General features: G+C 48.6%; 2 protein-coding genes and 2 long non-coding RNA genes across 11 annotated transcripts in view; 3 read left to right on the top strand and 1 right to left on the bottom strand.

The window, feature by feature from the left end:
• The window catches only part of DFFA (DNA fragmentation factor subunit alpha), a 43,072-nt gene extending 17,592 nt beyond the window's left edge, over positions 1-25,480 (bottom strand). For 3 of the 8 annotated variants that reach the window (XM_077993350.1, XM_077993345.1, XM_028844810.2), the window contains exons 1-5: positions 25,272-25,476; positions 21,826-21,987; positions 19,263-19,405; positions 15,821-16,010; positions 15,448-15,599 (exon numbers count right to left, since the gene is read on the bottom strand). In XM_077993350.1, coding sequence (XP_077849476.1) covers positions 15,448-15,599; positions 15,821-16,010; positions 19,263-19,405; positions 21,826-21,987; positions 25,272-25,407 — 783 coding nt within the window. In that variant the 5' untranslated portion in view covers positions 25,408-25,476. 8 annotated transcript variants of the gene reach the window in all.
• On the top strand, positions 1,564-3,149 carry CORT (cortistatin). The gene is made up of 2 exons (XM_028840029.2): positions 1,564-1,750; positions 2,867-3,149. The coding sequence occupies exons 1-2, from the start codon at positions 1,652-1,654 to the stop codon at positions 3,083-3,085; spliced, it is 318 nt and encodes a 105-aa protein (XP_028695862.1). The 5' UTR covers positions 1,564-1,651; the 3' UTR covers positions 3,086-3,149.
• Positions 4,297-6,448, top strand: LOC144336366 (uncharacterized). Its single transcript, XR_013408091.1, has 2 exons — positions 4,297-4,547; positions 5,501-6,448. It is a non-coding gene; the product is annotated as an uncharacterized LOC144336366 (long non-coding RNA).
• Positions 8,790-11,372, top strand: LOC144336374 (uncharacterized). The gene is made up of 2 exons (XR_013408102.1): positions 8,790-9,036; positions 9,982-11,372. It is a non-coding gene; the product is annotated as an uncharacterized LOC144336374 (long non-coding RNA).
• Positions 25,481-26,214: the final 734 nt, after the last annotated feature.

Genomic DNA, 26,214 nt, shown 5'->3' with positions numbered 1-26,214 from the left:
ATGTTCCAGATTTTACTCGGTGTCCAGTTGGGTGAAGGGGTCTGTGCATTTGTCTGTGTGATTCAGCCATGAGGGCCTGTGCGGGAGAGCCAGCAGGTAGCACAGGGAGGGACTCCACGGTCTGCACTCTCAGCAGTGGCGCCAGCCTTGGGAGGACAGAGAGCCCTGGGAGGTGGCTGAGGGCAGGGCCGGGCATTGCTTCCCAAACTGTGACTGTGCCCTGCAGTAACAATACGTCTCACACCCGACACACACAATGTGAATCATTATTTATCCTCACTACGGGTGATGCACACTAATTTCAATTTCATTCTAAAGGAAAGTACTGGCCTGTGACCCACAAGCGGTGGTCAGGAGCAGTTTAGAAAACACTGGACCGGGCCGGGCGCGGTGGCTCACGCCTGTAATCCCAGCACTTTGGGAGGCCGAGGTGGGCGGATCACGAGGTCAGGAGATCGAGACCAGCCTGGCTAACGTGGTGAAACTCTGTCTCTACTAAAAATACAAAATTAGCTAGGCATGGTGGCACATGCCTGTAATCCCAGTTACTCAGGAGGCTGAGGCAGGAGAATCACTTGAACCCGAGAGGCAGAGGTTGCGGTGAGCCGAGATCACACCATTGCACTCCAGCCTGGGCAATAAGAGCGAGACTCCATCTCAAAAAAAAGAAAACACTGGATGATCAGGAGTTCGAGACCAGCCTGGCCAACATGGTGAAAACCTGTCCCTACTAAAAATACAAAAATTAGCCAGGCATGGTGGTGGGTGCCTGAAATCCCAGCTACTTGGGAGGCTGAGGCAGGAGAATCGCTTGAACCCAGGAGGCAGAGGATGCAGTGAGCTGGGTGTGCCATTGCACCCCAGGCCGAGTGGGCCAGAGCGCGGCTGCCCTGGGGCCAGCAGTACCTGGGTGCTTGTTGGAAATGCAGCTCTCAACTCCTCCCTGCCCCAGCGCATCAGGACCTGCCTGCAAAGCGATCGTCTGCACTTCAGTTTGAGAAGGCCTGGCCTAGAGGACGGTGGGTCTGGCCTGCTGGGCTGAGAGGCAGTACTGGGAGCGATTCTTGGGGCCTCCTTGCCAACAATTTGGTGAAACCAGCGGATACTATCGTAGCATCTCTGAGCTCCCACTGCCTCCTTGTTTCTCTGCCCGTAGTAGAAGAATGTCTTTGAAATTACTGGATGAGTTTCAGTCATACTTTCACATGGGCACAATTTCACATTCAAGCTCCTTATCCAAGGCTAATTTTATATTATGTTAAATCACTTGTTTTTGTTCTCACGGCTTCCTGCCTACTATAGGCATAATTACGAGGAAGCAGAACTTCTCCAGCAGCGAGCGCACATGCGTTCCAAAATAAGAGCAAATTCGCTCTAAACACAGGAAAAGACCTGAAGCTTTAATTAAGGAGTTAGAGCCAATCCTAAAGCGCTTTTGTGGGCACTGATTGCTCCAGCTTCTGCGTCACTGCGTGAGGGAAGAGGATCCAGGCGTTAGACATGTACAGACACAAAAAACAGCTGGAGATTGGGCTTAAAATACCCACCAAGCTCCAAAGAAGAGACCCACGTTCCCAAAACATTGATTTCAGGGCTGCCAGGAAGGAAGAGCAGCAGCAGGGTGTGAGAGAAGCTCCCGTCAGCCCACAAGATGCCGTTGCCCCCCGGCCTCCTGCTCCTGCTGCTCTCTGGGGCCACGGCCACCGCCGCCCTGCCCCTGGAGGGCAGCCCCACTGGCCCAGACAGCGAGGTGAGTACAGTCCCGACGTGGCCATACGCTAGCCCACTCTCTGTCTCTTGTTGGCTTTTTGGCCTGCATGGTGAGTGTGTGTGTGCACGTATGTTGCAGTTCACAGCTTGGACAGGACACAGGGCTGAGCTTTGTAGTGATCTTGGCTGGCTTGAGGTACTGGGATGTTACATTCAGATCACTGATCCTCAGTTACATGTCCCAACCCATGAAGCCTGCTGGAAACCTGTGCAGCTCAAGGAGGACCCTTCATGCCAGGGCTCCCTCCATCGGGTGTCTGGGAAAGGGGAAGCGAGTGTACCGGTCCACTGCAGGGCAGGCGTGGAGCTGCGACAGCCCTTCCAGAGCCTTCAGTTACACCCAGCGCAGGCTCCCACTGGCTCAGAGTAACTGGCATCATGACATTTTCCGTCGTGAGAATTTGTTACTTCATGAGGTGATTGATTGTTCTTTTTTCCATTTTGAGAAAGTTCCAAGAAAGAGTATATAAAGTTGAGCATTAAAAATGGATTTTTCTCTAAAATTATCAGATGAGTTTCAGGCAGGCCATTTATCAGCAGATTACTCCCAGAAGCTTTCTAAGGAATTTGAAAAACCAGAATTCAACGTTTCAGTCCCATCGTCTCAGAAAGCAACTTGTGGACATCCAGGAGTGTGGCCAAAGGTGGGAGAATGAATAAATTAGCCTGATCCACCTTGGGGCTTCTCAGCCGCCAGTCACTGGGGGGAAAATGGCAGATTTCCTGACGTCTCCTAATTAAGGACCTTAGCAAAGAGTGTGGAGCAAAACCACCAGGTTTTTTTCCTTGACTTAAAATGACCAACTTTTCCTGTTCTCTAATTAGAGCAATTTATTTAAGGCGTTCGTTCGCTTCACTTTCTCATCCTCATCCTTTAAGTGGAAACGAGGCTTATTGCTGTGGAGTATCTTTTCATTTTTTTCTTTTTATTTATTTATTTTTAATATTTTCTTTCTCTTTTCTCCAGGGTAGTCTTCTAGTAGATCTTTTTTTTTTTTTTTTTTTTTTTGTGAGGAGATTGCATATCTTCGAATGCCTGCTGCCTGAGCCAGATTGCTGAGTTTTCTTTCCTTTGCCATCTGCTTCTCTTTAAAAGCATATGCAGGAAGCGGCAGGAATAAGGAAAAGCAGCCTCCTGACTTTCCTCGCTTGGTGGTTTGAGTGGACCTCCCAGGCCAGTGCCGGGCCCCTCATAGGAGAGGAAGCCAGGGAGGTGGCCAGGCGGCAGGAAGGCGCACCCCCCCAGCAATCCGCACGCCGGGACAGAACGCCCTGCAAGAACTTCTTCTGGAAGACCTTCTCTTCCTGCAAATAAAACCTCACCCGTGATTACTCACGCAAGTGTAATGACAGACCTGAATAAAATGTATTAAGCAGCAGCGATCTTTCCTTTCCTCCTTCCCAAGTCACTTGAAAAGTGTTTTTTATTTAAATTCCAATAATGCCCAATACTGACATGTCTTAAGTAATTTGGAACCCAAAGTGAACATCTTTGATAAAGATTGTTTTGTGGTTTGACTGAACCATGCTAAGTGCAGGCACTGGGCTTTCCTTCTGACGTTCATTATGGTGCTGGGAAGCTCTGTCTTGGATTTAAAATAAAATAGTTAAAGGCTACATAATTAAGAGTTCAGAATAACATCTTATTTCAGTTTATGAATTGATATGAATTGTCTAATTTAAAAAATATTTCCCTAACATTAAAAGGAAATTTTTAACATCAGGCTCAAAAAGCAAAATGATTATTCCTCATGTTTTAGCTGAAATTAATTTTAAAACATTACACAGAAAACATGCTGACATGCCTGCGAAACTTACACTCGAACTTGCTGTTAGGTACCAGTTTTAATTAGTAGCTTAATGGGTTGCAATTCTTTTCATGGGTTATAGCTTCAGATTTGCTTTGGGAGGAATGAAGTCTACTCACAGAATGTTTTTTTTTTTTTTTTTTTTGAGACAGAGTCTAGCTGTCACCCAGGCTAGAGTGCAGCGGAATGATCTCAGCTCACTGCAACATCCGCCTCCCAGGTTCATGTGATTCTCCTGCCTCAGCTTTCCGAGTAGCTGGGACTACAGGATGCGCCACCATGCCTGGCTAATTTTTCTTTCTTTCTTTTTTTTTTTTTTGAGATGGAGTTTCGCTTTTGTTGCCCGTGGCGTGGTCTCAGCTCACTGCAACTTCCGCCTCCTGGGTTCAAGTGACTCTCCTGCCTCAGCCTCCCATGTAGCTGGGATTAGAGGCACACACCACCACGCCTGGCTAATATTTGTATTTTTATTTTATTTATTTATTTTGAGACAGAGTCTCACTCTGTTGCCAAGGCCAGAGTACAGTGGCACGATCTCGGCTCACTGCAGGCTCCGCCTCCTGGGTTCATGCCATTCTGCCTCAGTCCCAGCCTGTAGCTGGGACTACAGGCGCCCGCCACCATGCCCGGCTAATTTTTTGTATTTTTAGTAGAGACGGGTTTTCAGTTTTCACCGTGTTAGCCAGGATGGTCTCGATCTCCTGACCTCATGATCCGCGTAATTTTTGTTTTTTTTTTTTTTTTTTTTTTGAGACTGAGTCTCGCTGTGTCGCCCAGGCTGGAGTGCAGTGGTGCGATCTCGGCTCACTGCAAGCTCCACCTCCCGGGTTCACGCCATTCTCCTGCCTCAGCCTCCGAGTAGCTGGGACTACAGGCGCCCGCCACCTCGCCCGGCTAGTTTTTTGTATTTTTAGTAGAGACGGGGTTTCACCATGTTAGCCAGGATGGTCTCGGAGATCTCCTGACCTCGTGATCCACCCGCCTCGGCCTCCCAAAGTGCTGGGATTACAGGCTTGAGCCACCGCGCCTGGCCAATTTTTGTATTTTTAATAGAGACGGGGGTTTCTCCATGTTGGTCAGGCTGGTCTCGAACTCCTGACCTCAGGTGATCCACCTGCCTCGGCCTCCCAAAGTGCTGGGATTATAGGCATGAGCCACCACGCCTGGCTGTGAAGGTTTTTAGATGCTAAACTTTATTGGAAAAACCAGCAAAGGCTGGCTGGAGGACATGGGAATATTCTCTTCTCTGGACACTGGGGAGTGGACTTCCTGAGAATGACTGCTGACCATTCCATTGTTTTCTGCCGAGCTGAGCTCATATTCATAATTACTAGTTGAATAAAGTATAATGTGATGGAAGAGACTTAATAGTATCCACGTTTCCAAACACAGCAGCTTTAGGAGACCAGTAATTGGGTCAGTGAACTGGTGGAAGCTGCCTGCCTGAAAGGCCAGCTAACCTTCCAGAACTTTAAGATTTTTCTAGAAAGAAGCCATGCTCATTGTTTTTGTTTTTAAATTGGGGTCGGCAGGGTGCAGTGGCTCATGCCTGTAATCCCAGCACTGTGGGAGGCCAAGGCAGGTAGATCGCTTGGGGCCAGGAGTTCGAGACCAGCCTGGCCAATGTGATGAAACCCTGTCTCTACTGAAAATACAAAAATTACCCAGATGTGATGGCGCATGCCTGTAATCCCAGCTACTTGGGAGGCTGAGGCACGAGAATCACTTGAACCTGGGAGGCGGAGGTTATAGTGAGCCGAGATCATGCCACTGCACTCCAGTCTGGGTGACAGAATGAGACTCTGTCTCAAAAATAATAGTAAAATAAAATAGGGGCCAGGTGTGGTGGCTCACACCTGTAATCCCAGCATCTTGCGAAGCCGAGGTGGGTGGATCACCTGAGGTCAGGTGTTCAAGACCAGCCTGATCAATGTGGTGAAACCCTGTCTCTACTAAAAATACAAAAATTAGCCGGGCGTGGTGGCACATACCTGTAACCCCAGCTACTCGGGAGGCTGAGGCAGGAGAATCGCCTGAACCCGGGAGGCAGAGGTTGCAGTGAGCCAAGATTGTGCTACTGTACTCCAGCCTGGGTGACAAAGTGAGACTCTGTCTCAAAAAATAAAATAAATTAATAAATTGGGGTCATCCATACAGACATTAAGATTGGGGGTTTTACCTTTTAACTGAGTAGTATCTGTAGGATTGTGAGGCTCTACTAGTGCTCCTGCCAGGAAATTCATCAAGTCTAAGCCTACCTTAGTTCAGGGGACTTACAACATTAACTGGCGTCAACTGCATGTTAGACCAGATGAATATGCTTGTGATTAATAAATCAAGGTAAAATGGTAATTTTCCCCCATGTGGTTTTTGGCGGACTTTTCTGTAGTTCAGTATAGTCAGGTGTGTAGATCTGGGCAATCAGACCCTGGGCAATTTCAAGTTCATTCTCTTGTTATTCTGTCCAGGATTTGGCACCAGAACAGCTCCTTAACTGCTGAGGAGGAATGAAGGATGACAGGCACTCACAGTTTTCCTATTTCAGGGCTGACAGCAAAGGATTCCAGGCTTTAGGAAACTCAGATTGGGAAGCTGAGGGGAGATACTTACCTTGATTTAAACAGCACCTGTTGAAGGGGCAGCCCATCTTTTTTTCTTTTTTCTTTTTTTTTTTGAGATGGAGTCTCGCTCTGTTGCCCAGGCTCTGGAGTGCAGTGGCACGATCTCGGCTCACTGAAAGCTCCGCCTCCCGGGCTCACGTCATTTTTCTGCCTCAGCCTCCCGAGTAGCTGGGACTACAGGTGCCCACCACCACGCCCAGCTAATTTTTCATATTTTTTAGTAGAGAGGGGTTTCACCGTGTTAGCCAGGATGGTCTCAATCTCCTGACCTTGTGATCCGCCCGCCTCGGCCTCCCAAAGTGCTGGGATTACAGGTATGAGCCACCGCGCCCGGCCCTCTTAAAAACAGTAGTGTCTTCCATAGAGAGAGGTTTCATTTGGAATGTATTAGGCTGTTCTTGTGTTGCTATAAAGAAATACGGCCGGGCGCGGTGGCTCAAGCCTGTAATCCCAGCACTTTGGGAGGCCGAGACGGGCGGATCACGAGGTCAGATCGAGACCATCCTGGCTAACACGGTGAAACCCCGTCTCTACTAAAAAATACAAAAAACTAGCCGGGCGAGGTGGCGGGTGCCTGTAGTCCCAGCTACTCGGGAGGCTGAGGCAGGAGAATGGCGTAAACCCGGGAGGCGGAGCTTGCAGTGAGCTGAGATCCGGCCACTGCACTCCAGCCTGGACCACAAAGCGAGACTCCGTCTCAAAAAAAAAAAAAAAAAAAAAGAAATACCTGGCCAGGCGCAGTGGCTCATGCCTGTAATTCCAGCAGCCTGTAATTTCCAGACCAGCATGACCAAAATGGTGAAACCCCATCTCTACTAAAAATACAAAAAAATAAGCCAGGCGTGGTGGCGGGCACCTATAATCCCAGCTACTCAGGAGGCTGAGGCAGGAGAATCGCTTCAACCTGGGAGGCGGAGGTTGCAGTGAGCTGAGATTGCACCATTGCACTCCAGCCTGGGCAACAAGAGCACAACTCTGTCTCAAAAAAAAAAAAAAAAAACCTGAGAAGAGGTTTAATTGACTCATGGTTCCACAGGCTGTATAGAAGCATGGCACCAGGTGGCCGGGTGCGGTGGCTCACACCCGTAATCCCAACACTTTGGGAGACCGAGGCGGGCAGATCACCTGAGGTTGGACTGGACCAACCCGACCAACATGGAGAAAGCCCGTCTCTACTAAAAATACAAAATTAGCCGGGCTAATGGTGGTGGCACATGCCTGTAATCCCAGCTACTAGGGAGGCTGAGGCAGGAGAATTGCTTGAACCTGAGAGGTAGAGGTTGCGGTGAGTCGAGATCGCGCCATTGCACTCCAGCCTGGGCAACAAGAGCAAAACTCTGTCTCAAAAAAAAAAACAAAAAACAAGCACGGCACCAGGAATCTATCTGCTCAGTTTCTGGTGAGGCCTCAGGAAGCTTCCAATCATTACTGAAAGCCAAGTAGGACCCAGTGTATCACACAGTGAGGAGAGCAAGAGCAAGAGCAAGAGAGAGACTTGGGCTGGGTAAGGGGATGCTATACACACTTTTTTTTTCTTTTTCGAGACGGAGTTTTGCTCTTGTTGCCTGGGCTGGAGTGCAATGGCATGATCTCAGCTCACTGCAACCTCCACCTCCCGGGTTCAAGCGATTCTCCTGCCTTAGCCTCCTGAGTAGCTGGGATTACAGCTACAAGCATGAGCCACTGTGGTACCACCCCTGGGCTATTTGTAACTTCTTATAATGCTAGTAAAAATAGTAATTTCTTTTTCCCATTTTGCATTTGTAATTAAAAAACGTATTTGTCTTGTTAAAAAAATTAGTCTGGAGGAAAAGCTAGAATTTTGGGGGTAATAGTTCTTATGGTACTGAAAAATACGGCCGGGCGTGGTGGCTCATGCTTGTAATCCCAGCACTTTGGGAGGCCGAGGACGGCAGATCACGTGAGGTCAGAAGTTTGATATCAACCTGGCCAACGTGGAGAAACCCCATCACTACTAAAAATACAAAAATTAGCCGGGGGTGGTGGCACACCCCTGTAATCCCAGCTATTTGGGAGGTTGAGGCAGGAGAATCCGTTGAACCTGGTGAACCTGGGAGGCGGAGGTTGCAGTGAGCTGAGATCAAGCCACTGTACTCCAGCCTGGGCGACAGAGCAAGATTGTCTCAAAAGAAAAAAAAAAAAAAAAAAAAAAAGGAAAAGAAAAAGATCGAAGAAAATCCAGTATCCATGCCTTAACCTGTTGGTTCATTTCCTTGTAACTTTGTTAATTGCACGAGTGTTGTCTGATATCATCTGAGCAAGTCGCCAACTCTAAGGTTCTGCAATCTGAAAGTGCAGTGCAGCTCCTGGGAGGGTGTCTGTCCCCCTGGCTGGAGGCTCTTGAACAGAACGGAGGCTCTCACTGTCGGAGCCGTTGGGAGGACTCAGGCAGTGGATGGGGATGCAGACTAGATCATGTCCAAGGTCCTTAAAAACCGCAAGGTGTATAAGATGCAGCCAAAAGGATTTAAGGTAAAACTCCACAAACAAAAGGGACAAAAACCCTCAAGGTGGGGGGAGGAAAAAAAAAAAGCTTGAACAGGTAATTAGGAATTAAACAGCTAAATAATTTTTTTTTTTGAGAGGGAGTTTTGCCCAGGCTGGAGTGCAATGGCACGATCTTGGCTCATCACAACGTCCGCCTCCCAGGTTCAAGCAATTCTCCTGCTTCAGCCTCCCTAGTAGCTGGGATTACAGGCATGCGCCACCACGCCCGGCTAATTTTGTATTTTTAGTAGAGACGAGGTTTCTCCATGTTGGTCAGGCTGGTCTCAAACTCCCCACCTCAGGTGATCCGCCCGCCTCGGCCTCCCAAAGTGCTGGGATTACAGGCATGAGCCACCGCGCCCAGCAATAATCTGGTTATTAAAGACACATTAATAATTCTTGTAATTGAAGCAGGTTTTCTTTTTTCTACAGACCACTATTATTTTATTCCTGTCTCTCTGGAAAATGAAAAATCCATTAGTTTTTCTCTTTTGCTTTTACCCAGAAATTAAAGGTTGGTAAGTGGTAATTAGCATAGCACCTGTCAAAGCCAGTTGCCTAATGGGGACCGACATTTGACTTAAGTTGAAAGAATGGAATATGGCTAATGTAGAGTTCATTAGTTCCAGCTGCTTTCTTTGACATTCTTTTCTCCTAGTATGAGAACAGGTATGGCCTGCTCTCTCTTGCTCCCATTTTTAGACATATTGCTGTGCTCCTGTGTGCCTATTCTACAAGGCTGGAGGCACAGTGGTTATAGGGAAGTAAATGGTAATGGGGCAATATGTTTGTGACCACATTCATCATACATCTGGGCTAGAGTTCACAGGTCTTTGCCCTACTGACTCTTGATAGAGGACTCTAGCACCCTGTCTGCCCCTGAGAAACGAAAGAGAACCACTCTCCACTGTCTACTATACATTAGGTACTAGGATTTTTCTCATTATAGTACTTCATTCCTTTTTTGAGGGGGGATTGGATTATTTATTTTGAGACAGGGCCTCACTCTGTCACCCAGGGTGAAGTGCAGTGGCACGATCATAGCTCATTGCAGCCTCAAACTCCTGGGCTCACGTGATCCTTCTGCCTTGACCTCCTGAGTATCTAGGATTACAGGCATGTGCCACTACACCCGGCTCATTTTTAGTTTTTAAATTTTTGTAGAGATAGGGTCTTGCTATGTTCCCCAGGTCGGTCGGTCATACAGTAGTTCACTTAGGCCAGGTGCGGTGGCTCACCACCTGTAATCCCAGCACTTTGGGAGGCCAAGGCAGGTGGATCACTTGAGGTCAGAAGTTTGAGACCAGCCTAGCCAACATGGTGAAACCCTGTGTCTACTAAAAATACAAAAAAAATTTAGCCGGGTGTGGTGGCGGGCGCCTGTAATCCCAGCTACTCTGGAGGCTGAGGCAAGAGAATCGCTTGAACCCAGGAGATAGAGGTTGCAGTGAGCAGAGACTGTGCCATTACCCACAGGTTCAAACAAAACAAAACAAATATAGTACTTCATTTAACCCTTTCAAGCTTGGAGCCGTAGACTAAGAGGTTAGACTCAATCTGGTTTGTCTCACTCCCAAATCCACAGGACATTTTCCATTTTCCATCCAGTTCAGCCGCTTGGTGGATTCGCTTCAAGTACAGAATACCAATACCAACGCCCAGACGAGTCAACGAAAGCTCTGTGTGTCTGACAGAAAGAAAATATTCTGGCTGTGTGTGGTGGCTCATGCCTGTAATCCCAAAACTCTGGGAAGCTGATGTGGGAGCATTGCTTGAGGCCTGGTTTGAGACCAGCCTGGGTAACATGGTTGGGTTTTAATGTACCCTGGATTTCCTAGGAATGTAGCTACTTTGTAAATCAAGGACAGACCCATTTACTGTTCTGGGAAATCCCACTCCCAAGGGCAATGCTGCTGGTGGTGTCTGAGCTGACAATCCCTGTGCTCTGCATGCCAGTCAGCCTGTCAGACACACAGCGAGTCCATGTGTAAGTGCAAGCATCTGACAGTGAAACACACGCCACGTCCTTGGAAACTATTTTCCTTTTTGCCCTGAAATAGTACATTTGGGGCATTACATTGATAACTGGGGCTTCTGTAAGTATGAGTGTAGATTACCAGCGATGGCTTCTATTAAAGGATAATTAAGGAGGCATTGCAAAATAAGCTATAAAAAAGGAAATGTTGGGGCTAGTGAGAGCCAATGGAGGGCATTAGTAAAAGGATGCTGAGTACATCTAAGCCCTCCTTGAATCACAGGAAAATGAAACAGTTGTTTTCTACTTAATTGTTTTCTGTATCCCCATCTTTACCCTAGGACTTACTGTGATAATTTTTTTTCGAGACAGTCTCACTCTGTTGCCCAGACTGGAGCGCAGTGGCAGGATCTCAGCTCACTGCACTCTCCACCTCCTGGGTTCAAGTGATTATCATGCCTCAGCCTCCTGGGTAGCTGGGATTACAGGTGCCCACCATCACGGCGGCTAATTTTTGTATTTTTAGTAGACGGGGTTTTGTCACGTTGGCCAGGCCGGTCTCAAACTCCTGACCTCAGGTGTTCCGTCTACCTCGGCCTCCCAAAGTGCTGAGATTACAGGTGTGAGCCACTGCACCCGGCCTATTGTGACATATTTTGATATTTCTTTTTTTTTTTCGTGACTGTCTCACTCTGTCACCCAGGCACAATTTCAGCTCACCTCCACCTCCACTTCCTGGGTTCAAGCAATTCTTGTGCCTCAGCCTCCCAAGTAACTAGGACTACAGGCGTGTACCACGACACCTGGCTAATTTTTTATAATTTTAGTAGGGATGGGGTTTCACCATGTTGGCTAGGCTTGTCTTGAACTCCTGACCTCAGGTGATCCACCCGCCTCGGCCTCTCAAAATGCTGGGATTACAGGTGTTAGTCACTGCGCCCGGCCTATTGTGATATTTCTTTACTTAATAACTAGCCAATGAATCTCTTAATAGCATTCTGTTTTCCTCTAAGCATGCATAAAAAACGGTCAAGTAAGTCCATGATAAGTCATTACCTTTTCCCTGCAAGGAGTGTACTATAGATTACCAAACCTGCAGAGCCAGTCTGTATGGAGACAGGAGGACTAACCAGGCTTGCTCTGCTTCACACCCAGAGACTTGGAGTCATAGCACACGGAAATTGCTTTAATGACCTTTTATACCCCCTGCTGATAAAGCAATTAGAAAACTGAAGAGTTTCATAGTGGTAAGATATAATTTAACAATACTGAATTAGATATTAGAAATGGACTCTCCATATGTCCCTATGGTCTACAAGCTTAATGTGGATCTTTAAACCAACAAATAAAACAATTCATTAACTGGAGAAACAAGTTTGTGGCCATAATCAGCACTCTGTAATGTCCCATCTTCACCACTATCTGTGCTTAAAATTCTGCAGTGCTATCTTCAGAATAAGGATAATGATTTGCAAATACGACCATTTCTTTTCATTGCCCTTGACAATTACCTTTTTAAAAAAAAGAAAAGTAGGGTCTTACTCTATCATCCAGGCTGGAGTGTGGTGGCATGATCAGAGCTCACTGCAGCCTTCAACTCCTGGGCTCAAGCGATCCTCTTACCTCAGCCTGAGTAGCTAGGACTATGCCTGGCTAACTTAAAATTTTTTTTGTAGAGAGAGAGTCTTGCTATGTTGCCTAAGCTGACAATTACTTTATTAAAAAAGTTTTTTTTCTGGGCCAGGGGCAGTGGCTTACGCCTGTAATCTCAGCACTTTAGGAGGCTGAGGCGGGTGGATCACCTGAGGTCAGGAGTTTGAGACTAGCCTGGCCAATGTAACAAAACGCTGTCCTTACTAAAAATACAAAAATTAGCCGGGCATGGTGGTGCATGCCTGTAATCCCAGCTACTTGGGAGGCTGAAATAGGAGAATTGCTTGAACCTGGGAGGTGGAGGTTGCAGTGAGCTGAGAGTGCACCACTGCACTCCAGACTAGGTGAGAGTGAGACTCTGTCTCAAAAAAACAAAACTTTTTTTTTTGAGATACGGAGCCTTGCTCTGTTGCCCAGGCTGGAGTGCAGTGACACGCTCTCAGCTCACTGCAACCTCTGCCTCCCAAGTAGCTGGGGTTTCACCATATTGGCCAGGTTGGTCTCGAACTCCTGACCTCAGATGATTTGCCCACATCAGCCTCCAAAGTGCTGGGATTAAAGGTGTGAGCCACTGTGGTGCCTGGCCTTTTTTTTTTTTGAGATGGAGTGTCACTCTGTCGCCAGGCTGGAGTGCAGTGGCATAATCTCGGCTCACTGCAAGCTCCACCTCCTGGTTCAAGGGACTCTCCTGCCTCAGCCTCCCGAGTAGCTGGGATTACAGGCTCCTGCCACCAAGCCTGGCTAATTTCTTGTACTTTTAGTAGAGACGGGTTTCACTGTGTTAGCCAGAATGGTCTCGATCTCCTGACCTCGTGATCCACCCACCTCGGCCTCCCAAAGTTCTGGGCTTACAAGCGTGAGCCACAGTGCCAGGCCCGGACTTTCTTTTTTTTTTTTTTAACTGTTCCATATGGGGCAGGGCTAAATGTTAGGTGTGCGCCCATAGTCACCGCCAATTACTTTTTTTTTTTTTTTGTGAGATGGAGCCTCGCTCTATCACCCAGGCTGGAGTGCAGTGGTGCAATCTCAGCTCACTGCAAGCTCCGCCTCCCGGGTTCACACCATCCTCCTGCCTCAGCCTCTCGAGTAGCTGGGACTACAGGCGACCGCCACCATGCCAGGCTAATTTTTTTGTATGTTTAGTAGAGATGGGGTTTCACTGTGTTAGCCAGGATGGTCTCTATCTCCTGACCTCGTGATCCACCCGCCTCGGCCTCCCAAAGTGTTGGGATTACAGGTGTGAGCCACCGCGCCTGGCCAATCACTGCCAATTACTTTTGAACAGAGAACATAATATGTAATTAGAGGAGGTGGGATATTGTTGATGCAGCTACATCATTGAAAATTGGCAGAAGTCCTGAAGCTGGTGGGGCTAAAAAAAAAAAAATTGGTGGAAGGGCATATGTTGAGACCTGGAATAGCTTTTCTGGAAGATGCTCTAAGGTGGGGGTAGAGTAGTACATAGGTAGTCAAATGATGAGGCTGAGGGAGTCTACCAATAACAATGCCACAGAGCTTCCTTGGCACACTTCCCGCTGCTGCTATGTGGGCTCCTGTTTGGCTCGCTTAGGATTTTGCCGTTCTCCAGGTGGTGAGGCCTTCCTTGCCGAGATGCTCCGGAGGGAATGCAAGCTCTGCATCTGCTGCAGGCGCAGGGCGAGCTCCCGCTCACAGGCCTCTTGAACAGTCTCCGTCTTCCTTATGTCCCAGTTCAAAGCAACAGCCAGTGCTTTGGGGTCTTCCCTGGTAACCAACTGTAGCAAGAATAAGAACTCCTGAGAACTGGGCCTTCTGTGCGCCTCTCCTGCTGCTCTCCTGACTCTCTTTTGGGGAGTGCGATGAGGCAGTACCTGTTTATGTTACCTCTTCACACTGAAATGCCGGGTTTCCTTTACCATCAATTGCCATGAGCTTTTTTTTTTTTTTTTTGACAGAGTCTCGCTCTGTTGCCCAGGCTGGAGTAGAGTGGTGCGATTTCCGCTCACTGCAAGCTCCGCCTTCCTGGTTCATGCCATTCTCCTGCCTCAGCCTCCCAAGTAGCTGGGACTACAGGCACTGGCCACCATGCCCGGCTAATTTTTTTGTATTTTTTTTTTAGTAGAGATGGGGGTCTCACTATGTTCGCCAGGATGGTCTCGATCTCCTGACCTCATGATCTACCCGTCTCGGCCTCCCAAAGTGTTGGGATTACAGGCGTGAGCCATGGCGCCTGGCCGTCATGGGCTTTTTTAAGATGAGTTTTCACTCTTGTCGCCCAGGCTGGAGTACAGTGGTGCGATCTTGGCTTACTGCAATCTCTGCCTCCTGGGTTCAAGTGATTCTCTTGCCCCAGCTCCCGCCACCACACCAGGCTAATATTTGTATTTTTAGTAAAGATGGGGTTTCACCATGTTGGTCAGGCTGGTCTTGAACTCCTGACCTCAGGTGATCCACCTGCCTCGGCCTCCTAAAGTGCTGGCATTAACAGGCGTGAGCCACTGTGCCTGGCCAAGCATGGGCCTTTACTTACAACACCAACAGGAAGCAGTCCTTGGAAAGTTTACTTGGAGCAACTCTAAGGTCCTCCACCTTCAGGAAATTTAACCGAGCTCAAGTCAACAGTTTCCTTCCCTTCTATCTACAATAGGGAGGTACTTGTGACAGGGACAAGGACAAAGAATCAGAAGTAGCACCCACCCTGGCGGGTCCCCTTCCTCAAGCTTTTAGTTCCCTGTTCTTAGCCAGCAGGCGACGATCCCTCAAGTTTGCCTTTTCCTGTGACATTGACAGACCTCAGGATGGACTATAGATCTTCTTTAACCATGGAAAGAACCAGAAGCCATCTCAGAAGATTGGGCCCCGCTATTCCTCCCTGTCAGGAACAGTCATTTCATTACCAACCTGGGACCAGAGTCTGTCGGATGATCTGAAAAGTGTATGCATTTTTCTTTAAAGCTACTTTGATTTAGACTAATGAGATTTTTGCAAATGCTGGGGCATAGAATAGGCAAACTGGCAGCTAGGATTCACAGTCCGCAGAGGTGAACAAAAGGGTCCACACGTCTCTGCACGGTAATACTACATCCCAGGGCATGTCCTTCTCTGTAGCTCAGTGACCCTGGTTTCCGCCCACCTCCAAATCCTGACTAGATAAGCTCAGCTCTGGAGCCGGCTTCTCCCTCAGTGCAGTAAGGATGTGGCTCGCCAGCGTGACGTCCGAGGAGGCCTCTCTGCTGATGCCCGTGTCTACTGCATCTGCCTCCTCACCCAGGGCAGCTTTGGACTCTGCAAAGGAGACACGAGACAGAGGTCAGATGTGCTGTGACCAAACAGCCACATGACCAACTCGCCACAATAATTGGCTGGGCAAGAGAGAAACGTGCCCTTCCCGCATCCTAGCAGCTGTGGCTTCAGTGGCTCTGGCTGCATCACAAATAGTGTCCTCCCGAGGGACGCCTCCATCAGCCCTGAATTCTCAGAGTAACTCTGCCTGCAGAGAGTCCTACCTTCCTGCTTTGACAAGAGGCTGCCCTCTTTCTCCAAAGCCTCGAGGTACAGCTGCAGGAGCTGCTTGGACTGACGCACTTCCTCTCTTTGGTCAAGCACTTGTTGGAGTGTGTGCTGCAGCTGCTGGACAGTGGCACAACTCTGGAGTAGTTCCTGAGCCAGGTCTGCGCAGGGAGCGTCAACAAGCATCTAAAAAACAAACAGACGCTGAGAAATCTACAAGGACTTTCTTGTTTTTGAGATGAGTCTGCTCTGTTGCCCAGGCTGGAGGGAGATGGCGCGATCTTGGCTCACTGCAACCTCCGCCTCCCAGGTTCAAGCAATTTTCCTGCCTCAGCCTTCCTAGTAGCTGGGATTACAGGTGTGTGTCACCTAGCCCAGCTAATTTTTGTATTTTTAGTGAAGTCGGGGTTTTGCCATGTTGGCCAGGCTGGTCTCAAACTCCTGACCTCAGGTGATCTACCCGCCTTGGCCTCCCAAAGTGCTAGGATTACAGGTGTGAGCCACCGTGCCCGGCCTACAAGGACTTTCTAAACATGGTGTTCTACCTCTCAAATACATCCATTTCAGAACTCACTGAATCCATTTCCCAAAGTTACTTACTATGATGGTTGGCTGAGAGTCAAGAGAAAAGCATGTGATTTTTCCAGTTTTCTTCTAGTGTTAAAATTGGGAAGAAGGGTCGGGTGTAGTGGCTTACACCTATAATCCCAGCACTCTGGGAGGCTGAGGCAGGAGGATTGCTTGAGCCCAGGAGTTTAAGACCAGCCTGGGCAACACGTTGAAACCCTGCCTTTACGAAAAATATAAAAATTAGCCGGGCATGGTAGAGTACGCCTGTGGTCCCAGCTACTTGGGAGGCTGAGGTGGGAGGATTGCTTGCGCCCAGCAGGCAGAGGTTGCAGTGAGCCGAGATCACACTACTGCACTCCGGCCTGGATAACAGAGCTAGACCCTGTCTCAAACCAAACCAAACCAAACCAAACCAAAACACCACCAAGAAATCACTTCCTCAAAGAGGACTTCCTCCATGTTCCAATCTAGAGTAGCCCCCATCACTCTCCGCATCCCACCGTCTGATATGCTTTCCTGTTGTTTTCTGCCTCCCTTCATCAGAATACAAGCACCATTAGAGCAGAGACTATGTCTGGCTTGTTCGCCGCTGCACGCCCAGTGAAGGAACCATGACAGGCACAGGATGGGGCTCAATCAACATTTTCGGGGCCAAGCGCAGAGGCTCATGTCAATAATCCCAGCACTTTGGGAGGCCACGGTGGGAGGATTGCCGGAGCCCAGGAGTTCAAGACCAGCCTAGGCAACATGTGAAGACCTCATCTCTATAAAAAATTAATTATTTTTTTTGAGATGGAGTCTTGCTCTGTCACCAGGCTGGAGTGCAATGATGTGATCTCAGCTCACTGCAACCTCTGCCTCTGGGTTCAAACTATTCTCTTGCCTCAGCCTCCCGCGTCGCTGGGACTACAGGCACATGCCATCACGCCCAGCTAAGTTTTGTATTTTTTTGTTTTTTGAGACGGAGTCTTGCTCTGCCTCCCAGGCTAAAATGCAGTGGTGTGATCTCTGCTCACTGCTACCTCTGCCTCCCAGGTCAAGTGATTCTCCTGCCTCAGCCTCCTGAGTAGCTGGGATTACAGGTGCTCGCCACCACGCCTGGCTAATTTTTATATTTTTAGTAGAGACTGGGTTTCACCATCTTGGCCAGGTTGCTCTTGAACTCCTGACCTTATGATCCACCCACCTCGGCCTCCCAAAGTGCTGGGATTACAGGTGTGAGCCACTGCGTCTGGCTCTATTTTTAGTAAAGACAGGGTTTCACCATGTTTGCCAGGATGGTCTTGATCTTTTGGCACCATGTTTGCCAGGATGATCTTGATCTTTTGGTGTCGTGATCTGCCCACCTCAGCCTCCTAAAGTTCTGGGATTATAGGTGTGAGCCACCGTGCCGGGCCTTATTATTTTTTTTTTTGAGAGTCTTGCTCTGTTGCCCAGGTTGGTGTGGTGTAGTCATGGCTCACTGAAGCCTTGACCACCTGGGCTCAAGTGATCCTCCCACCTCAGTTTCCTGAGTAGCTGGAACTATAGGCACACGCCACCACACCCAGCTAATTTTTGTAGAGATAGGGTTTTACCACATCCAACTCCTGAACTCAGGCAATCTGCTCACCTTGGCCTCCCAAAGTGCTAGGATTACAGGTATAAGCCACTGCACCTGGCCTACAAAAATTAAAACAAAAAACAGCCCAGTTTGGTGGTTGAAGCCTACAGTCTCAGCTACCTGAGAGGCTGAGGTGGGAGGATGGCTTGAGGCCACGAGGTTGAGGATGCAGTGAGCTATGATCATGCCACTGCACTGGGTGACAGAGCAAGACCCTGTCTCAAAGAGAAATTTTCTTTGAATGAAAACATACTTTTTTTATCCCAATCTTTTTTTTTTTTGAGACGGAGTCTCGCTCTGTCACCCGGGCTGGAGTGCAGTGGCGCAATCTCAGCTCACTGCAAGCTCCGCCTCTCGGGTTCACACCATTCTCCTGCCTCAGCCTCCCGAGTAGCTGGGACTACAGGCGCCCGCCACCACGCCCGGCTAATTTTTTGTATTTTTAGTAGAGATGGGGTTTCACCGTGTTGGCCACCATGGTCTTGATCTCCTGACCTCGTGATCCGCCCACCTCAGCCTCCCAAAGTGCTGGGATTACAGGTGTGAGCCACCGCGCCTGGCCTATCCCAGTCTTACTAGAGAGAAAACACAAGGAGAGAAGCTAAGCTGCCGGCTCAAAGTCGTGGTGATAGCGCTGGGATGTGAAGCCAGCTACTACAATGCTACATTCTCTAGCAGGCATCCCTGACCCCAGGGTCCACCTAACTAGGTTTAGGGTGGATCCCAGGCATTTGCATTAAAAAAAAAAATTTGGCCAGGCATGGTGGCTCACGCCAGTAATCCCAGCAGTTTGGGAGGCTGAGGCAGGTGGATCACTTGAGATGAGGAGTTGAAGACCAGCCTGGCCAACATGATGAAACCCCATCTCTACTAAAAATACCAAAATTAGCTGGGTGTGTTGGTGTGCACCTGTAATTCCAGCTACCCGGGATGATGAGGCAGGAGAATCACTTGAACCCGGGAGGTGGAGGTTGCAGTGAGCTGAGATCGCACCACTGCACTCCAGCCTGGACGACAGAGTAAGACCGTGTCTCAAAAAAAAAAAAAAGAAAAAAAATCCGCAGGTAATTCTGCTTCATGATGAGGGTTGAAAAATCACTCTAGGTGAGAATGAAAAGATGAAAAATCTTAGTTGTCATTTAAGAATTATTTAAAAATTAAGATTAAAACAAAGAAATTGTTATGGCAAGTATGGAAGCTAAGAAGGTGCTGGGCGGGGGGCAGAGGCCAGATGAGCATTGCGGCACATTGTGGAGGAGGCTTACCTGGAGGTCTTCCTCTGAGAGGAGGATGATGCTGGACAGATCTTCTTTCAGCTGCCTGGCCACATTCTTCCACTTCAACCCTGCTCCCCTGTCTGTTTCATCTACATCAAAGGACTCTTGGGAAATCCAAGCTGTACCTCCATCTGACACATGGGAGAAAATGTCAGTCACAGAACAACCTGAAGTGCTGTTTTCACCTCCTCTCCAAGCACACACAGACCTCTTGAGGATCTAGATTAATTTCAATGGGAAAGAAGCATCTTATCTCAAGGATTCACAGGAGGGCCAATCTCCATCTAGGACCTTGATTTTCCCTCTTCTTTCATCTTTTTTTTTTTTTTTTTTTTTTGAGACAGTCTCACTCTGTTGCCCAGGCTGGAGTGCAGTGGCACGATCTTGGCTCACTGCAACCTCCACCTCCCAGGTTCAAGCGATTCTCCTGCCTCAGCTTTCCAAGTAGCTGGGATTACAGGTGCCCACCACCATGCCCAGCTAATTCTGGTATTTTTAGTAGAGACGGAGTTTCTCCATGTTGGCCATGCTGGTCTCAAACTCCTGATTTCAAGTGATTCTCCTGCTTCGGTCTCCCAAAGTGCTGGGATTACAGGTGTGAGCCACCGTGCCTGACTCTCTTTCATCTTTATTTCTGTGTGCAATGGCTCTGTATTCTTCCATAGAAAGAAGCCATTTAAACCCAATGTATGGTCACACATACACAGAATCCCATCACACTTCTCCTTTTGGTTTCTGTGCGTCCAGGTGTATCCTGTTTTTGTAAACAAAAACAGTCATTTTTGCCAGCATTTCTCTGGTGCTTGGTCCCTTCTTTTTTGGGGGGACAGAGTTTCACTCCTGTTGCCCAGGCTGGAGTGCAATGGCGCGATGTCGGCTCAACACAACCTCCGCCTACTGGGTTCAAGCGATTCTCCTGCTTCAGCCTCCCGAGTAGCTGAGATTACAGGCATGTGCCACCACGCCTGGCTAATTTTGTATTTTTAGTAGAGATGGGGTTTCTCCATGTTGGTCAGGCTGGTCTTGAACTCCTGACCTAAGGTGATCCGGCCGCCTCGGCCTCCCAAAGTGCTGGGATTATAGGCGTGAGCCACCGCACCTGCCCCCTTTTTTTTTTTGAGACGGAGTCTCACTCTGTCGCCCAGACTGGAGTGCAGTGGTGTGATCTTGGCTCACTGCAAGCTCCACCTCCCGGGTTCACACCATTCTCCTGCCTCAGCCTCCCGAGTAGCTGGGACTACAGGTGCCTGCCACCATGCCCGGCTAATTTTTTATATGTTTTAGTAGAGATGGGGTTTCACTGTGTTAGCCAGGATGGTCTCGATCTCCTGACCTCGTGATCCGCCCATCTTGGCCTCCCAAAGTGCTAGGATTACAGGCCTGAGCCACCGCACCCAGCCTGGTCCCTTCTTTAACTGGGGGAGCTGTAGCCATCAATTGCTGTCCCTTAGGCATGAGTACAAAGGTGGCTGGTAGGGCCACTGCTGTAGGATACTTTCCTCAATTTTGTGGCACACTTCAAGACACTTTTTTTTAAGTCCCTCTCAAGACACTTCTTGATCCTTGGTCACCAATGTTAGTCCCCTTTATATCTCCTGTGATGATGATGATGACAGTGACAGGTAACATTTATTGAGTCCTTAACTATGCGCCAGGTAAGATCTAAACGTTTCATATCAGTGGTTCTCAAGTGGGAGCGATTTTGCCCCCCAGGAGACATCTGACAATATCTGGAGTTATTTATTCTTGGTTATCATAGTTGTAGGGGGAAGTTCCTAATATCTAGGATGCTGCTAAACATCCTACAATACAAAAAGCATCCTCTCCACAACTCCAGCCCCAAATGTCAACAGTATCATTGAGAAACCCTGGTTTGATATGTACTATATTTTCTTTACAACAATCTTAGGGGACAGGTTCTATAATTATGATGTCAACAAGGCACTGAGAGGTTATGTAATTTGCACAAGGTCACCTGGCTAGTAAATGGTAGAGCCAGGATCCAGACCTAAACAGCCGGACTGCAGCCTGCAGCACTGAGCTCCCCGCCAGGCTGCATTTTAGTTGCTGTCTGTCCATGACTTAGTTGAGAACTGGGCCCATGTCTCATTCATCTATTTTTTTTTTTTTTGAGACACAGTCTCGCTCTGTCGCCCAGGATGGAGTGCAGCGGCACCACCTCAGCTCACTGCAACCTCCACCTCCCAGGTTCAAGCAATTCTCCCGCCTCAGCCTCCCAAGTAGCTGGGATTACAGGTGCCTGCCACCATGCTCAGCTAGTTTTTGTATTTTCAATAGAGATGGGCTTTCGCCATGTTGGCCAGGCTGGTCTCAAACTTCTGACCTCAGGTGACCTGCCCACCATGCCTGGCCTCATTCATCTTTATCTCCAGGACTCAGCACCATGGCTGGCACATAGAAAATGCTCAGTAAATGTTTGTTGAACAAATGCTTAAAAAGCCAGACAAATGGCAACTGTCTGTGCAGTGAAAGTAATCATGACGGATGCTGTACTGCATAGGCCGTTTTCGATATGGCTAGAGTTTCTCACCTGAATTGTTGTAGGCCCATTTCTCATTATTGGCCAACGCCACAAACTTAGTATTGGAAGGTAGACACAGAAAGTAATCGTCATCATCCACTATGGTGCCATCCTCTGCCAGGACCAGGGTGACTGGTGTCAGGGACTTATCAATGGCCAGAATGTCACAGGCTGAAAAGAATAAAATATTTGGCAAATGACAAATAACCATAAGTAAAGTATATCTGTCCCTGCACCTCAAGTAGGTATGGCTCCAGAGCTGAGCAGAACTCCTGGTAGGTAACAACTAGAATAACAATCATCACTTCTAGCACTAATAGAACACTCATCACGTGCCTGATTCTGTTCTAAGTGTTCTTTTCTTTTCTTTCTTTTTTTTTTTTTTTGGTAGCAGGGTCTCACTCTGTTAACCAGGCTGGAGTGCAGTGGTATGATCTCGGCTCACTGCAACCTCTGCCTCCCAGGTTCAAGTGATACTCCTGTCTCAGCCTCCCGAGTAGCTGGGATTATAGGTGTGCACCACCGTGTCCAGCTAATTTTTGTATTTTTAGTAGAGACGTGGTTTCACCATGTTGACCAGGCTGGTCTCAAACTCCTGACCTTGTGATCCGCCTGCCTTGGCCTCCCAAAGTGCTGGGATTAGAGGCGTGAGCCATGCGCCCAGCCCTAAGTGCTTTTTTTTTTTTTTTTTTTTGAGACGTAGTCTCACTCTGTCGCCCAGGCTGGAGTGCAGTGGTACAATCTTGGCTCACTGCAACCTCCGCCTCCCGGGTTCAAGCAATTCTCTGCCTTAGTCTCCCGAGTAGCTGGGATTACAGGCGCTGGCCACCGTGCCCGGCTAATTTTTGTATTTTTAGTAGAGACAGGGTTTCACCATCTTGGCCAGCCTGGTCTGGAACTCCTGACCTAATGATCTAGCTGCCTCGGCCTCCCAAAGTGCTGGGATTACAGGCGTGAGCCACCATGTCTGGCCTAAGTGCTTTTCATATACAGTATTTAATCTCATAATAATCCTGTAAAGTAGGTACTATTATTAGTTCTGTTTTATAGATGATGAACCCAAGGCTCAGAGAGGTTAAGTAACTGGTCCAGGATCACGCCGGAAGTGGCAAAGCTGGGACTTAAACCCACAAAGTCTGGCTCCTGAAAGTAGCTCCAGCTACTCTGCACTCATGTGTGGTACGCATTTGAGTTTTTACTGGAATGAACAACCAAAGTCTGGTCTGATTCCCTGCGAACAAGCAGTCTCTCATTCATTTATTCAGTTGTCCTCTTTTTTTTTTTTTTACTATTGAGATGGAGTCTCACTCTGTTGCCCAGGCTGGAGTGCAGTGGTGTATCTTGGCTCACTGCAAGCTCCGCCTCCTGGGTTCACATCTTTCTCCTGCCTCAGCCTCTTGAGTAGCTGGGATTTCAGGCGCCCATCACCACGACCGGCAAATTTTTTTGTGTTTTTAGTAGAGACGTGGTTTCTTCATGTTAGCCAGGATGGTCTCAATTTCCTGACTTCGTGATCCGCCCGCCTCAGCCTCCTGAAGTGCTGGGATTCCAGGCGTGAGCCATCACGCCCGGCCCTCAGTTGTCCTCTTAAATTCTACGTGACGAATGTCAAGAAATACACCAAAAACACCAGGCGCGGTGGCTCACGCCTGTAATCCCAGCACTTTGGGAGGCCGAGGTGGGCAGATCACGAGGTCAGGAAATCAAGACCATCCTGGCTAACACGGTGAAACCCCGTCTCTACTAAGAAAGTACAAAAAATTAGCCGGGCGTGGTGGTAGGCGCCTGTAGTCCCAGTTACTCCAGAGGCTGAGCAGGAGAATGGCGTGAACCCGGGAGGCGGAGCTTGCAGTGAGCTGAGATCCCGCCACTGCCCTCCAGCCTGGGCGACAGAGCGAGATTCCGTCTCAAAAAAAAAAAAAAAAAAAGGGCCGGGCGCGGTGGCTCACACCTGTAATCCCAGCACTTTGGGAGGCCGAGGCGGGCGGATCACAAGGTCAGGAGATCGAGACCATGGTGAAACTCCGTCTCTACTAAAAAAAATAGAAAAAATTAGCCGTGCGCAGTGGCGGGCACCTGTAGTCCCAGCTACTCGGGAGGCTGAGGCAGGAGAACGGCGTGAAGGCGGGAGGCGGAGCTTGCAGTGAGCTGAGATTGCGCCACTGCACTCCAGCCTGGGCGACAGAGCGAGACTCCGTCTCAAAAAAAAAAAAAAAAAAAAAAGAAAATGCTTTTTGTTCTTCACAATATCTTCCTTAGCAGCTTCTTTTTTAACCTATGGGAAAGTATAAAAGAAGTGGAAGCTTCTATCAGTAGCTTTTCATATTATCATTGGCCGAGAGGTTTTCTCCAGGACAGGTCTGTGCTATCCCATTTAGTGATAGCAATGCTTCAAATACTAACGAGACTGGAGTGGGCAGAAATAGCCAAGAGACTACAAATATCCTTCAGCGGTGTTGTCTGCCACCCAATAGAACAGCAAGGCATGTATGGGCTGGGCTGCAGAGAACACGAGCCTCTGTGCCACGCACATCCAGCCAAGGCACTGAAGGGGAATTAGAAGTAATCTAATGTCAGGAAAAACATACATAAATGCTTATATGCAAAATCCATGTCACCAAAGCATTTATAATGCATTCGCTGTTCATGGGCCTCTGAAAATTTCCATATGGTCTCTGTTGGTGACTGAGAGTAAGCAACTGTCCCCTCTGACACACACTGTGACTACATGCCTGGGGCTGGCTCACACATTTAACCTGTCAAACTTCTTTAGGTAAGCAATTTGTTGCTACCGGCTAATAAGACTTGCGAGTCACTTAAATATATCAGCTTATTTGAGAGAAGCAACAATCCTTTGAAGCAGGGCTGTAAATATTATACCCAGTTTGCTGATGAGAAAACTGAGGGTTGAGAGACGGTTAACTGCAAGGCCAAGCAGCTGGTAAAGGTATGGGGCCGGGCTCGGAACTTCAGTCGGCTCCGTCACTTACAACTCACGTTCCTTGTCTGGACCTCCAGAAATGGTCAGTAGCAGCTCCCTCTTTCCCGCATAGGTTCCTGCCAGAGCGGAAGGTGGAAACCCCTCCCCACCCCGCCGTGGGCTCAGCTGGGGGTTCTTGTACCACCCGAGTGTGCCGGAGTGGCAGGAACCCAATGGGCTCCTCTTGGTCCAACAACTAAGTGATTTCAGGCAAGAGACCTAAGCCGAGTTTGGCTTAATGTGCACTTTGCTTCCTGGCTCTCTTCCCACCACTGTGGAGTCTCACACGAGATTAATTACGCTCAAGCGCCTGAAATCTGTAAATCGCTAAGCCTACCTGGACCATTTCTGTTCCAAGGCTCCACCCGAGCTACAGGAATCCCCAAGTCGCCTCTCCTGACCCCGCCTCGCCCCCGCCGGACGTCCTCTCCCGGCCCCGGCTCCCCCACCCCCTCGCCCGGGGTCCCGAGCCAACCCTTGCTCCTCAGGTCTTCGAGGCAGGAGGCGGCCACGCCGTGCTGTTCGCGGCTGTGGTTGCGGCGCAGCAGACACGGCTTTAGAGTCCGGATCTCGCCAGATTCTGGTACCCCGGCGTCCCCGGTCACTTCCATCCTCTCCAAAGTGGGACCTGCCCGGCTTCCAGAAGCCGCGGGAGGCGGGAGCGGCGGCCCTCCTACTCGACCCCCTTCCGCAGCCTGCCGGGAGATGTAGTTTGCTCCGCAGGAAATCACACGTGAGACCAGGGCACGCCGGAAGATGTAGTTCTAGTTGCCGCTAATCACATGTGGCGTCGAGGCATGCCGGAAACTGTAGTCTCTGGGTTTAAAGCTGCTTTCGTTCTATCGCGCGATTCAGCCTAGGAGTTGTTTTTACCTCGTATTTAGGAGCTGCATTCGCGCATTCAAAAATAAGGCCAATAGAGACTTATTTTGCATGACGATGCACATGCCTGTATACGGTATTGAATTTTTAGAGCATTTCTATTCGCATATGAGATGCATGATGCTAATAACAGACACCTGCATGTTTCCACCCATTCTATTTCCTGCTTCAACTGTGCAAATTAGTTTGGGGTCTCAGAATAAAATGCTTAAATAAACATAGTAAGCATTAAAGTCTCAAATGCATCGGAGAGGAAAGGGGAAATGCGAACCTCGGCACTGCTGGAGATTGTTCAGATGCCTCTTGACAACATACTCATCTTTGTTTTAATATTGCTACTACGGAAAAGTTTGTTTTTTTCTTCCTGAAAAATTAACATCTAAGATAAACGAATAGTAATAAAAATGATCAAAAAGTTCCTCTCTTAAAAGAGGGCATTTTATGTAAACTAGAAGTAATTATCTGCTCATATTTATTCATTCGGGGGACAGTTTCCTTCCTTGTTTTTTTTTCTTTTTTTGAGACAGCGTTTTGCT

Source organism: Macaca mulatta, chromosome 1 (genome assembly GCF_049350105.2).
Source record: "Macaca mulatta isolate MMU2019108-1 chromosome 1, T2T-MMU8v2.0, whole genome shotgun sequence".
NCBI lineage: Eukaryota > Metazoa > Chordata > Mammalia > Primates > Cercopithecidae > Macaca > Macaca mulatta.
This window is presented reverse-complemented; position numbering and strand designations above follow the sequence as displayed.